Source organism: Pecten maximus, chromosome 11 (genome assembly GCF_902652985.1).
Source record: "Pecten maximus chromosome 11, xPecMax1.1, whole genome shotgun sequence".
Lineage (NCBI taxonomy): Eukaryota > Metazoa > Mollusca > Bivalvia > Pectinida > Pectinidae > Pecten > Pecten maximus.
Window position 1 is genome coordinate 19782704 of NC_047025.1, and position 15898 is coordinate 19798601.

The following is a 15898-nucleotide window of genomic DNA, read 5'->3' on the forward strand; positions in this document are numbered from 1 at the left end:
TTATTGTATAGTTCACACATGAGAATCAAATGTGTTGAACTTCAAATGATTGTTTAACTTGTAATATGCTGATATGCTGGGTGAATGATGTACTATCACCATGAATGATTTTAAACATTTAAGTGGTATATGTTCTACAATCATCTAAATATCCTGGATCATGTTAGTCGGCAATAAGAGTATTGGATGTAGTTGTTTTCAATGTTTTTCAATTGGATCCATGAATTTTACCAGTTCCAAAGCTAGAGAGGTCAAAAGGGTTGAACAATTTTAGGGTTTTTTGTTAGAACGAATTGCCTGTTTAAGTTGCACTTTCATTGACATTTTCAGGATAAATATAAATGTATTTTGTATTTGTGTGTCTCACATCATCGCTAAGTACAACTATATACTCACCTTAATTACCCAACCACAAATCAATCAACAGCTGATTCTTCACCCTACAAACTTACAACATTGCTGGTTTGAACGGAATTCCTGAATGAAATGTGTGGAACAGTGGAATCCATTATTCACAAAATGGTTTTCTCTCTCAAAGATTCATTCAAGTGGTCTTGACAGGCCCTATACATTTTAGCTTCCTTTAGAATTTATAAGTCTGAAAAGTTATTTATTTACTAACTTGAACCGTATATTGTTTTCCTGTTTCAGAACTAAGATATAAATGTAGCTTCTGCCTAATTTCTTTTTTCAAAAATGTATTTGTTTAAGATGTCAGTTTTAGATCTTGATAAAAGTCGAAGTTTTCAAATATTTCTTACATGTTGGAGTTTTCTTAAAAGAAATGTCCTCCCAATTCAAGATAATGTAGAGCAAAATAGCACAAATCTGTCTTTTCCTTTTAAAGGTGCTGTGGCTTCAGCATTTAATTAATGTATCAGTGAGGACCCTATCATTCAGAACACATTTCTATGACAATATCATGGGTTGATAACATGGCACACACCCATCGAATATTGTTTTTAGACTCACATTTTTCATTGGCAATCAGAGTGTGAAATTTTCGGAATGTTTCTATATTTGAGACTTAAAGTGAAAGTAGAAAACTTCTGATTGGTTCTGGCATCATTTCCAAGAAATACATAAATGGCCATGCTGGTTGAGCTAGTCAAATTGATTATTCAGGTAAAACCTAGCTCATTTCCACAACAGAGATTCAAATAGCAATAAAGAGTTGGCATGGTTTAATGTAACATATGAGTACACAATTCCACAGATCACCAAAATAGATAAGGTAGGCCCATTCATCGGTACAACAAACAATGATTTTCTGAAACAAATTTAACAAAAAGCTGCAAAAAGTATCAGGGATGAAACATTAAATCTTGATCCAGATCAATTGATACGTAGAAATAGCATTAATTTGAATGATCATCATTGAAAACAAACAAAAATATGGGGGACAGTACTTTATGGCAAGGAAATGATCTCGAGGGACATTTAAACACTACCTATCTAAGAATTGAACAATAGAAACAAACATTTGTCATAAGTATGATGAAGTTCACCAGGCATTGATGGCAGTCCAATAAGTTTACCTTAGCTGTTTATCCCACCTGTCTGTCAGGTTACAGCTATATATCATCATAGTATGCCAAGTGAACTTTAAAAAGTAAGTGTGCATTCTTCTGCAGAATACTAACATGTACAGCCACAGCCTTTTCAAAGTCTATCACCTTCCTAAAAATAATATGATCATCATCTGTAACCATCCAGGAATGTACAATTACATTAGAAATAAAACTGTCTTCCTGTTTCCTGCCATTTGATATTTATACACTACTTGCTTTACTCCTTCATTTTGATCCCTCTTCACCATTGAGTGGCCTTGCCATGGCACTTTGATTCGATGTTTTTAACTGTGGTGATTGACTGATGTATATGTATAAAAGCCAACTCCTTCCATACCTTATTATATCAAACTAAAGTCAATAAAAATGGAACTTGCTCCCTGCTAATGGGCCATTGTCTGTATAAAGGACAGGTGTCAGTATAATGGGTAGGTGTCAGTATAAAGGACGGGTGTCAGTATAATGGGCAGGTGTCAGTATAATGAACAGGTGTCAGTATAATGGGCAGGTGTCAGTATGATTGACAGGTGTCAGTATGATGGACTGGTGTCAGTATAAAGGACAGGTGTCAGTATAATGGACAGGTGTCAGTATGATGGACAGGTGTCAGTATGATGGGCAGGTGTCAGTTTAATGGTGTCAGTATAATGGACAGGTGTCAGTATAATGAACAGGTGTCATTAAAATGGACAGGTGTCAGTATAATGGACGAGTGGTATAATGGACAGGTGTTGGTATAATGGACAGGTGTCAGTATAATGGACAAGTGGTATAATGGACAGGTGTCAGTATAATGGACAGGTGTCAGTATAATGGACAGGTGTCAGTGTAATGGACAGGTGTCAGTGTAATGGACAGGTGTCAGTATAATGGACAGGTGTCAGTATAATGGACAGGTGTCAGCATAATGGACAGGTGTCAGTATAATGGACAGATGTCAGTATAATGGACAGGTGTCAGTATAATGGATCCGTGTCAGTATAATGGACAGGTGTCAGCATAATGGACAGGTGTCAGTATAATGGACAGGTGTCAGCATAATGGACAGGTGTCAATATAATGGACAGGTGTCAGTATAATGGACAGATGTCAGTATAATGGACAGGTGTCAGTATAATGGATCGGTGTCAGTATAATGGACAGGTGTCAGCATAATGGACAGGTGTCAGTATAAATGACAGGTGTCAGCATAATGGACAGGTGTCAGTATAATGGACAGGTGTCAGTATAAAGGACATGTGACAGTATATTTGGCAGGTGTCTGCATTATGAACCAGGAGAGGTTTTCATTAGAATGGTACATTCAAGCAAGGGACTTCATTTGGCCCTATTTAAATAAAGACATCATTGCACCTGAAGGTGTTGATATGAAGTTAATAGACTTAAAAAAACCTATGATATGGTTGTTAGCAACAAGGAATTTTACGTTAAAAATAAGTTAAATTTGCTGTAGCAATGTTGCACTGTACCGATCATTCACACTGCTACATTTACTTACCTTCTAAGTTTTCTCTTCCCGTTATGTTATTTCAACTCACTGACATTTCATTAGCAGGAGAGTATTTTCAAATAATTGTCATTATGTAAGATTTTAAAGCTGCTTGAGCCAAACTGGAGCTGGCAAAACAAATCAAGGACCATCAGTAAACTGATTGTTTACCAATATAATATTAATGACCACTACTTTATTCTTGTCTAGTTCGCTTTTCACCTGGACGGGTTTATTTAAAACAAGACCTGTGTGCATATTTTGTCTCTTCACCCTTGAGATAGGGATATTTTCATGTTTCTCATTGACAGTTTACTTCTGAAAAAAAAGAACCTGCATGATTGATTGATGGTGCTGCTGTTATTGTGGTTGTAACTGAGCCTAGGCTTAAGGGAGTGGGCTGGTCTGATGTGGGGTTTGTAATGCTGCATCTTAATAAACACCAACAAAATTATATCCTCAATTTGCTGAAAATCCTATTGCTGCAATTTCCCCCATTGTGAAAAATTAATATTAATAAGACCTTATATCTATACTTATTAGTTCCCTATTTGTGATACCCTGGAGAACTATAGGTTTCCTCTCGGTCTGTTTTATACGTACTTTATACACAACACAACAAACAGTAATGAAGTTCAAAAATTTATTAAATGGAACCTATAATTTGTTCAGGCCTAATTACTTAAACTTTTGGCGTTCTTAGGGGCTGCTCATTCCTACACTGAATTGCATAAAATCTATTACAATATTACATAATAATACCCCCACAACGAAGTTATGGGGGGGGGGGGGGTATACTGGAATTAGGTTGTCTGTCTTCTGTCCATGTGTAGATTTGCATGCAGCTGTTTAAATTCCAAAATTTTGGTTGCCATGGTTACTGGTCACTATTCATAGGTTTTCTTGTCTGAACAACTCCTCTTAGGGAACATGTGCATGTGCGTGCAGCTGTTTAAATTTCAAATTTTTGTTGCCATGGTAACTGGTCACTATAAACAGGTTTTTATTGTCCAGACAACTCTTCCAAAACCTGTGGACTGATTTCAACATAACTTATGACTAAATTTTCTTTATTATGAACAACACATATTCCAGCCATTCTGAATTTCAGAAATAGGGGCATGTACATGTTATCTTAGTTAGCCTCTAAATAACAGTTGTCCATTGACTGACATGCAGATTGGCGGGGTATTTGTCAGCCATCCTGGCGACACTTCTAGTCATATAATTTAAATTATGATTGTTGTGACAAACATTCCCTACAGGTAGGGCATATAAGAAATATACCTCCTCTGCTTCCATAGCAAATTGATTTGTAAGAGGCAACTAAGTTTGAAATCTGAATTGAACTCCTTTCTTCTTTCTAAACAACTTTCTTTTTCCTAATGTCACCCACAACATTGCCTCACTTTTGGCATTTCATTGAGCATTCATCACATTTCAAGGAAGGCTTTGGGTTCTGTCCCCTGGCCGAGACATACCAGAGCCTCTAGAAAATGATAGCTAGTTGCCACTCCTACTTAATGCTCAACATATAGGGAGCAGGATGAATGGTTAGCCCATTGTCAGTATAATGTGACCGGGTGGGGTGTCCTGCTGGTGTTTTTGGCATTATGCTTCAGTGAGGTAGCACTATAAAGTCAGCATCAGTTCAACACTATCACAATGAGGCAGAGATACTGCAGCCTCTAAAAACACACACACTCACCATACATAGGTATCTCCCTCACAAGGCCAGCCTTACATGAGCATACCTGTATAACATAAAAACAATCCTGTACCTTTGATTTACAAACCTCAACACAGGTGTAAATAAATCAAAGATAAAGAGTACGACTGGTAAGATTTATAGACAGCCCACCTGGATGTCTTACTTGGCCATCCTTAATGAATTATTTACCTTTGGGGTTTATAAGTGTTGAGGTGAGAAATTCACACCCTCACTTGTAACATCAAAACTTCGGCAGTCTACAATGTCACAATGTTACAAATTAATGTTACACAGATTTAGAGGGCAAGTATTTTGTACTAAAACTTTTATAAAAGAATGATTGTATTTCAGTTCTTAGTTTATGTGTTCTGAATGACAGCTGTGGCTGAACTACGGGGGTAATTAAACATGACTGGCTGTGGCTGAACTACGGGGGTAATTAAACATGACTGGTATTGATCTTCATGGTACTAATTTAGTCAATCTTGCCCTTGCTACAAAGGTATCTGAATTGTAAATCATATTTCTGTCGTGTAAATTAAGTGTAATAGAAAATATATATACCGTATATGACCTAATAAGGGTGCAGGGTGCGGGTAATTGAGAGTGGGGGCGCCCTTATTCAGATTCGTTATTCTGAAGTTTTATGAAACAGACTATACCTTGTAGCAGAATACCCAAGGCTATGGAAACGGTAAAATATTCAGTCATAAAAATTTTCCAGATGAAGATATCTATTCATTATTGTATATTAAGCTTAAACATCACTTGAATATTCCTGTAAACTTGTAAACCATGCCAGTTGTTCTTTAGACCAGACGAACGTGTGTTCCACCATTTATGTTCGAATGGAACTCTTTTGTGTTCTATTATATAGACACAGGTGATTTCCCAGATCATATCAGACATCGTTTTCTTTGACCTAGTAATTGAATCACAATGTCTTTTACTAATACTTTCTGTTCTTAACATCAGTTAGTTAACAACATGGATGAAGTCTTTTACTTTATCTTCAAATAAAGATGATAAGTTATTATTTGTATGTGTGTTTAGTTTCAGCTGCACTTTGCACTGACATCTGTAGGAATAGACAAAATGTGGCGAAAACTTGTATTCCAGTGACTAAATTTGCTGAAGAAAATTGTCTTTTTAAATTGAACACTTAAAGTATAATAGCCAAACATTTCACATGAATTATAACTTTTGAACACCATTTTGACACTCAAAGATTTTTTTCTTGGAAAAAAGGCAGGGGCGCCCTTAGGCACCCTTATCAGATCATATACGGTATAGATATTTTCCTGTTTTTAAACGCCCGACGAAAGACAGGACGTATTATGTTATGTTGGTGGGCGGCCAGGTGGGTGGGCACATATGGTGTCCGGACCATATCTCCTGTACTACTCGACCCAGGCTCTCCATACTTGACACAAATATATATATTGATGAGCCAGAGTGTCGCATACCAAAATCATGCCCCTTACCCCCGTATTTGCGGAGTTATTCCCCTTTGATGATTTTACTTGTCCGGACCATAACTCCAATACTACTCGACCCAGGCTCTCCATACTTGACACAAATATACATCTTGATGAGACGGAGTGTCACATACCAAAATCATGCCCCTTACCCTCCTATTTGTGGAGTTATTCTCCTTTGATGATTTTACTTCGGGCACATCGCATACCAAAATCATGCCCCTTACCCCCGTATTTGCGAAGTTATTCCCCTTTGATGATTTTACTTATCCGGACCATAACCCCAGTACTACTCAACCCAGACTCTCCATACTTGACACAAATATACATATTGATGAGCCGGAGTGTCGCATACCAAAATCATGCCCCTTACCCCCGTCTTTGCGGAGTTATTCCCCTTTGATGATTTTACTTGTCCGGACCATAACTCCAGTACTACTCAACCCAGACTCTCCATACTTGACACAAATATACATATTGATGAGCCGGAGTGTCGCATACCAAAATCATGCCCCTTACCCCCTGATTTGTGCAGTTATTCCCCTTTGATGATTTTACTCGTCCGGACCATAACCCCAGTACTACTCGACCCAGGCTCTCCATACTTGACACAAATATACATATTGATGAGCCGGAGTGTCACATACCAAAATCATGCCCCTTACCCCTCATTTGTGGAGTACGTTATTCCCCTTTGATGATTTTACTTCTGGCACATATGGTGTTGAGCTCTCCATACTTAAAACAAATATACATCTAGATGAGCTGGAGTGTCACATATACCAAAATTATGCCCCTTACCCCCTTATTAGCGGAGTTATTGCTCTTTGATGATTTTGCTTATCCGAACCATAACTTCAATACTACCCGACCCAGGCTCTCCATACTTAACACAAATATACATCTTGATGAGCCGGAGCATTACAACCTGTGAAACTACGTATACCCCCTTCCAAGTGTCAAATATTGCGTCGGGCGTATGTTGTGGCCCTCCAATGGACCCTTATTAGTAATATTGAATATTAATGTATGAAAATATACATTGGATTTTTAATGAGTTTTCATTTCGTATGAGATTTTTCTTTTGCTAATGGCTAGGCTAATGAAAAACGCTCTAGGGTATATTGCACTAGTGACATATGCAAACAAATGATATACATGTAGATAAATTCAAAGGAGGTCAGGTCTATTTTGTGATAAATATTGTTTGTGTAAAATATTCTTCTGCTTATGCAATAGAAAACAAAATAATGTGGTCTAAATTTTAAATTATCTTTAATACATTCAAACCTTGTTAGGCCATAATTTTTAAAGCATTATTTCAAAATGTTTATTGTAATAAAATGTATATTGTAATGTAGTTGTAGTCCACTGACCTTCACCTGTACTACACACAGGAAGTCCGCAGGTAACTAGGTCAATGGACCTTCACCTGAGCTTCACACAGGAAGTCAGCAGGTATCTAGGTCAGTGGACCTTCACCTGTACTACACACAGGAAGTCCGCAGGTATCTAGGTCAGTGGACCTTCACCTGTACTACACACAGGAAGTCAGCAGGTAACTAGGTCAATGGACCTTCACCTGTACACACAGGTAGTCAGCAGGTATCTAGGTCAGTGGACCTTCACCTGTACTACACACAGGAAGTCAGCAGGTATCTAGGTCAATGGACCTTCACCTGTACTACACACAGGAAGTCAGCAGGTATCTAGGTCAGTGGACCTTCACCTGTTCAACACACAGGAAGTCTTTGAGAATCTATCACTAAACCTTCACCTCTAGGTCAAAGTTGTAATAAGTCTAAAACAGTTATGCATAACACTTATAATGGACCTTCACCTGTACTACACACAGGAAGTCAGCAGGTAACTAGGTCAATGGACCTTCACCTGGACTACACACAGGAAGTCAGCAGGTAACTAGGTCAATGGACCTTCACCTGGACTACACACAGGAAGTCAGCAGGTATCTAGGTCAATGGACCTTCACCTGAGCTTCACACAGGAAGTCAGCAGGTATCTAGGTCAATGGACCTTCACCTGAGCTTCACACAGGAAGTCAGCAGGTATCTAGGTCAATGGACCTTCACCTGTACACACAGGTAGTCAGCAGGTATCTAGGTCAATGGACCTTCACCTGTACACACAGGTAGTCAGCAGGTATCTAGGTCCATGGACCTTACCTGTTCAACACACAGGAAGTCGTTGAGAATCTATCACTAAACCTTCACCTCTAGGTCAAAGTTGTAATAAGTCTAAAACAGTTATGCATAACACTTATAATGCAGAACATATGTTTTTGTTTACGGAAATATATTTCTAATCGTTTACAACATTCTATATAAACTGTACTTCATTAAGGCAGAGAATACCACCCTACATGTATAATTTGTTAAATTACTCTATAGTTTTCTCTACATTAACACCCACATTGAGAAATGTCCCCAGCTAACAGAAAAACAAATGGGCTTGTCCGGTATGTGTCTTTAGTATATGAGGCATGTATATCATTCCTCACTCCACACAGACGTTGGAACACTCAGCATTTTGTTATCTTTTTGTCTTAGAGCTTATAGTAGTTAGTCATAATAGTTATCTTTTAGTTAGTCATAAAAGTCAACTATTATTGCAGGTTGATAAGTCGGTCAAAATGTAAGAACTGTGTCAACATTCACATGTGAATTAAGCTCCATTACAGTAAATATACCCTGTATAAATCAGGATACAGGAACTTTAGTATTAATTATCAGAATCTGCATCAAGAGGACTGATAAACAGAAGTTGGTGTCCTATAATTGTGTTGCTGAAGGTTACAACTTCTGTGCATCAAAGTTGAAAGTTGAAGTAAACTGTTAACACATTACAGAATATACATGTAAATCCATCATTATCCTCTTGAATGGTGTTTTAAGGAAATTTATTTGTTCATCACTATTCACATTTTCTTTTTCAGATGATACTGAACAGCCTAGTGCAGTACAAGGACATGAGAAGTCAGAGTGATCTATGATGGGATGTGTTGTTTTAACTCCACATCTCTCAAGTCAGAATGATGCATGATGGGATATATTTTATTACTCCCAAAGTTTCAAAAGTCAGAATGATGCATGATGGAATATATTTTATAACTCCAAAAATCTCAAAAGTCAGAATGATGCATGATGGGATAAATTTTATAACTCCAAAAATCTCAAAGTCAGAATGGTATAATGGGACATTTCAGATTAGACCAGCTTTCAACTTCACATACACATCAGTGACATCATTATGACATATACACATGATTGTGAATGGAATCACAATACATAAAAAAACTACCCTCGTGACACCAAAAAGGCATTACAGGTAGAGCTGTCATCAACAAAATGTGTTTTCAATTCTCATCTCCTGATATGATATCGCTTCTTTTTTCAGGGAATTGATCCAAAGGTAGACAACTGTGGCATAAACTGTATATGATATGATAAAATGGTAATTTTACTGGATATCTCTGTCTTTCTACTCTTGTCCGTTCTTGCTAGTTGAGAGCAGCCATTTTGCCTACATCTGTATTATTTAATACACAAAACAATCACTCCTTCAGATTTCTAAAAAAAAAACTTTTCGTTCATTTTCACGTCGCTAGGCTTCTTTACTGCTGTAAATGATTCAATCTTGTAAACAAAGGTCAACAACAAATACAATCTTAAAAACATTTAACATAATTACAACAGAAAAACGGGAGGTATTTTGTAAACTTTGTATTACGGTTCCATTTGAAACGTTATTATTCCCCTTTAGCCAGGGTCTCAAAAACGCATTACCAATGAAATAAGCATGGCGGAAGGAAACGTCTTTAACTTTTGCAGTCTGCACCATGCATGATTTGATTTGAGTAAACTTGATAACAGATGGCGCAGGTACATTATTACATTGGTGGTATGTTAATTTGTCAAAAACAGCAACTAGAGAGCCTTTTTATTGAATGGTAAACTTTATTGGACATTCTCGTCTCAACAACACCATTGTTTGATATACATGCACATCTTTTTCTTTAAATATATCGATACTCAAAACTCCTATCAATGACAGCTCTATAATTACAGGGGACATCACAGATATTCATAATGTTGGTGAGATGTTGGAGATAGTGGTTTTCATCACTATTTTTTTTACTAATGTTTGTTGTACAATAAAATTTGATGAAATCTATATCGGGTTTTAATTGGCAGAAAAAAAAAGTTTTGATCAGTTTTGAATATATTTTTTCTATATCGTTGTTGTGGACAAAAATGTGCTCCCTCTCGGGAGATCTCCTGCATGTTGTCGACTAGTCAATAGGCTACGCTGACTTTTTTTAAGTGTTGATTTGTTGAAAACAGCAACTAACACATACAATCATTCAATTCATTGGCATGTTCAAGACTTCCAAAACAAACATTTTGGTTGCTAAATCCGTGTCCATTTCATTCAAGTTACATATTTTTGGTGATTAGTAATAGATAATATTTTCTACATAGGTTGGTTAATGTAAACAATATGGCAACTTGCTGCACTTTCACCATGGATATCACTGTCTAGAAAACCGAAGTGTTCAATGCAATGTCTAGATATGATTTAGTTAATTATTTCTTAAAATCACTAGATGATATACACTATAACCTTTGTGTTTCTATATGGAAAAAACAAGACACTAAAAATGCACCTGTAGTCTGCCTTTTATTCAAACTTCTGTGGGGCGATCCTATTAAGTACTAACACGGTGTACGGAAAGAGTTATAGTAAATACATGTAACTAGAATACAAGAATGTTGTGCTTTAATGTCATCTATAAGCCACAAGTTCCAAGAATCTTTGAATAGTTCAGTTGAGTTCTTTTCAACTGAACTATATCTAAATTATAGTGTTTTGCTGTTACCATTAAATATTCATATGTAGATGAATGATACAGGAATTATTGGCCTCTTGTGTAGAAAATAATTACTCCATGAAGGTTCCAAAACATAATTCAAGAACCATATTTTCAAGTGGTTGTTCTATAGAGAAGCAATGATCTATTCATAGCCAGGGTTCAGAGACATAGGATGAGGACTGTTATTGTAGAGAAGCAATGATCTATTTATAGCCAGGGTTCAGAGACATAGGATGAGGACTGTTATCGTAGAGAAGCAATGATCTATTTATAGCCAGGGTTCAGAGACATAGAATGAGGACTGTTATCGTAGAGAAGCAATGATCTATTTATAGCCAGGGTTCAGAGACATATAGAACAAGGACTATTATCCTAGAGAACCAGTGATCTATTTCTAGCCAGGCTTCAGAGACATAGGCAAGGATTGTTATCGTAGAGAACCAGTGATCTATTTATAGCCAGGCTTCAGAGACATAGGACTTGGGATGATCATGCGCTTTTAAGTATTAATGGATTACAGAGAAGCCCAGAATATGTCTTTTATATTTCTCAATCCATACTACTGGCTCCACAAATTAGCTGTTTTATTTTTCCTCTTGAAGGAGAAGAGAAGCTATTCTATCATTCACGTACGTAGGTTCTGTGTCCTGAGAACCCGACCAATTTAATGTTACAAAAACAGGCGTCTGTTTAGATTGGCAGAGCAGAGTTTGGTGAAAATGTACTTTCCCATTTTTTAGAATATCTGTATTTAAAAAAACTTGTTATAGAATTGTGATAATTGGTGTAAAATTTCTTCAGTTTGACTTTGAAGTAAGCTACAGTATTGGTATTGGTGTCTCTGGTGTTGAGACTAAGGTTTTGGCAGTGTTACAAGCTTTTCAGTAATATTAATGTTAAAACCAGGGTTTCAGCAATGTTTAAACTGGGTTTTCAGTTATTTTAAATCAGGCATTTCAGCAATGTTAAAAACGAGGATTTCAGCAATGCTTAAACCAGTTGGGTTTTTTTCATTTTTTTTTCCCTGCAAGTATATTTATAATATATATATAAATATGATCCATATTTTTTCCCCAAAAATTCTGCTGATCTAGTTGGATCATCAATATACATATGATATTAACTTACTCATGATATTTTTGTTCCGAAATATAACATCTGTAATATATCCCAGCATTTCTAGATCCAGTAAACATTTTTTTCTTTCACAGGAATATATCCTGCAGGTGTGAAAAGCGACTTAAATATGTCATTGATTGATTTCCCTTTACTTTCATTTTGGCGTTCATTAAGAGTACATAACAGACAGATCCTTAAAAACTAGACATACATATCAATTTCAACACAGACATGTTCTCCCTCTCTTACTCTCTCTGCACTGGAAATAAAAGTACATCATTATAAACCAAGAAATAGACTTTTTACTGAGTAGTCAGTTTGGTCACACCCTGTCCTTCACAGAAGTAATTTCCTAAATCTTCAATGAATGGCCTGTGCTATTCATTATCTTACATGTATTTCACCTGCATCAGATGAAAATTATCTTTGGAAGCTTAAGTAGTGAAAATATTGTTCACCTGTGACCAACATTTTGTTGTGTGTATAGAAGAGATTGAGAATAAGAATTTCATCTGTGAAGAGTGAATAAAGAAAGACAACTCTTATTTAGTTAGACTGTAACTTTTGTTTGTGGTCCCATAATTTCAACGCTTTGTCAATTAAACAACATAACTTTTCCCCATATTTGAAACTGTAGGAATGACCTTGAGAAATTGAAGGTACTATAATATAGGCTGAGCCATTCAATCTAAAGATATTAATTTTGACAGATATAATTGTGTCATAAATGTTAACATAAGTTTCCAATGGTACTGTGTTGTATATATATCGCATTTATTGTCTGTGATGTCTAACTGTACTGATATCACTTTACCTACATTTATCGCTGGTGCTAGACACTCTAACTTTATTTGATGTCAAATTATTTTGTATTGTTGTGTTCCTATTAAATCATACAGTATAGAAGTTTCTGATATATCAGCTATGATATACGAGAAAGAAAAATTAATTTTAATTCCAAACTTTGTTATCCATAGTTGTATCTATTTAATTTTGAGTCTGATCCAAAAAACAAAATGGCGGACAGACGACCAACTATGATTTTGACAGTTGACGTTTGCTGTATTTCTTGAGAATTATTGGAAAGATATGTTTCTTAATATTGATCATATTATATCCCCTTGGTCCCTATAGTTATATCCATTTAATTTTGAGTTTGATTGGAATATAAATTGGCTGATAGACAGCCATCTTATGATTTTGATAGTTGAAGTTTGTTATTGTATTTCTTGTCCACAGAATATTCTTCTCAGATCTCTCTTAGGTTGCAAATAGCTCCCCTTAAACTTCTAACCAAATGATTAAAAATGAAAGGATGAAAAGGGTCAATTAGGGAAAGAATCAGTCTGAGATAGAACCAATAAAACTGATATAATGGCACAAAGATCCCTCTGGGCAGTTATGTTTATAGTGTAACATGAACATGCATGATTCATAGTAAGATTAGAATATGTTTATATTCTTTTTCAACTGATCCTACATGTATATCAAATCTGAAAAATAATTCAGAAAATGAATTCATTATACTCATAATGAGCCTTTCCTGTTTAAGAATGAGCTGATATTTAAAATTTGTTTGCTACTGACTGGTCCCCTTCTCTAAAATATTACAGTTATAAATATCATTAAGCTATAATCTATTATTTTGGTCTTTTCAAACTAGGGGGAGATAATTAACAAGCATAAGAATTAAGCTGGACAATTATTTTTTTTAAATGAGGTGCTAGCTGGACCATTTTATTGTGTATACAGAATCGTGAAGAATTGAAGCTGTAATCCATCAAGGCCACAACTGTATGTTAGATAGTTTGACAGTGTTGATATCCAACTTTAGTTTGATAAAATTGTTAACAGATATTTTGTTTTATTAGCTGTAACACAAAGACACAGCATAGTTCAGAAATGATTGGTGAAATATTGACCTACAAATTACCAGTAAGGTAGTGTTTAATTGGTAGGCATTTTGATGATTATGCTTCACATTGTATATCATTTTCTAATAAAATATTTTGTCATTTTAATATTGTCACTTACACCCATCTGTGTATAACATTGTATTAATTGTATTAATTAAAACAATCAATAGAATAGAGAAACATGTAGCTTAACTCTCCTTTATGTGTAAACAAATTTTGTTGTCGTAAATCAGTTTGATGTATCAGTTATTTTCTTCTTTTATCCAATTTGCTTAAAGTAGTTTTTCTTTGGAATATTGTTGCTTTTGTTTGTTTGCTAACATTAACTCTGCTTCTTGTTTTGCGATGTGTATTTTTTTTTTTTTAATCAGTACGTTTTTGTTAAGTGCGAGTCGTATAAATGAAATGAACAACCCAGAATATTTAAATGTATAAATCGGAGTATAAAGCATGTAGGATATGAAGGTGTAACGAGAGATTATGTGACATAGAAGTTCTCATATCAGTGAGCTGTTCTGTTGAGGATGAAGTTGTCGGTATGAGTGTGAGGACATCAGTTATGACTTGGGAATTGTAATAATGATTGTAATGTTTCTTAATTTGTATAGATCAACATTTGGATCTTGTTAATCCAGGTATTTTCTTTCATCAATCATTAAAAAACTGAAATAAGATAATTATTTCACTTATCAATTAACTATAAGATTAAACTTTTTAGCATTAATTTGTTATAATCTCCGAACACAATTATTTTTAAGATTTGAAAATAAATACACTTGTTTTTGTTTTATGGTCACGATCTTCAGTAACAGAAACATTAAGATTTTATAGTTTGAGAATTTTTGCGTATATCTGTGTACATGGATTATAATCAGGTTTTCGAACAACATGTCTTGGAAAAAGAGTATTTCCATGGAATTTGATTGTAAAATTCAGCGGTATAAATAACTGAAGTAATTGAGATCAACGCAGTGTATCACTGAAGGTTTTATTTTCTCTGTATCTGTGGTGTTTACAATAAATCTGAAATTGAGCTTTTTGTTTTACTACCATAATTCTTTAAAAGAAAGTGTCCATTCTCAGAACATGAAAATGTCATATTACACAACACAAGTAAAGTAACACAGAAGTGACATATTTCATAATACAGAAGTGTCATATTTCACGACACAGAAGTGTCATATTTCACGACACAAGTGTCCTCTCTCACAACACAGAAGTGTCATATTTCACGACACAAGTGTCCTCTCTCACAACACAGACGTGTCATATTTCACGACACAAGTGTCCTACCTCACAACACAGAAGTGTCATATTTCACGACACAAGTGTCCTCTCTCATAACACAGAAGTGTCATATTTCACGACACAAGTGTCCTCTCTCACAACACAGAAGTGTCATATTTCACGACACAAGTGTCCTCTCTCATAACACAGAAGTGTCATATTTCACGACACAAGTGTCCTCTCTCACAACACAGAAGTGTCATAGTTCACGACACAAGTGTCCTCTCTCATAACACAGACGTGTCATATTTCACGACACAAGTGTCCTCTCTCATAACACAGACGTGTCATATTTCACGACACAAGTGTCCTACCTCACAACACAGAAGTGTCATAGTTCACGACACAAGTGTCCTCTCTCATAACACAGACGTGTCATATTTCACGACACAAGTGTCCTCTCTCATAACACAAAAGTGTCATATTTCACGACACA

The 15898-nt window shown here is 35.6% G+C and overlaps 1 protein-coding gene across 1 annotated transcript in view; it reads left to right on the plus strand.

Moving 5' to 3' along the window:
- The window catches only part of LOC117337659 (protein disulfide-isomerase TMX3-like), a 293186-nt gene extending 282746 nt beyond the window's left edge, over positions 1–10440 (plus strand). Inside the window, exon 14 of the mRNA XM_033898749.1 lies at positions 9203–10440. Coding sequence (XP_033754640.1) covers positions 9203–9252 — 50 coding nt within the window. The 3' untranslated portion in view covers positions 9253–10440. The remainder of the gene's footprint in view (positions 1–9202) is intronic.
- Positions 10441–15898: the final 5458 nt, after the last annotated feature.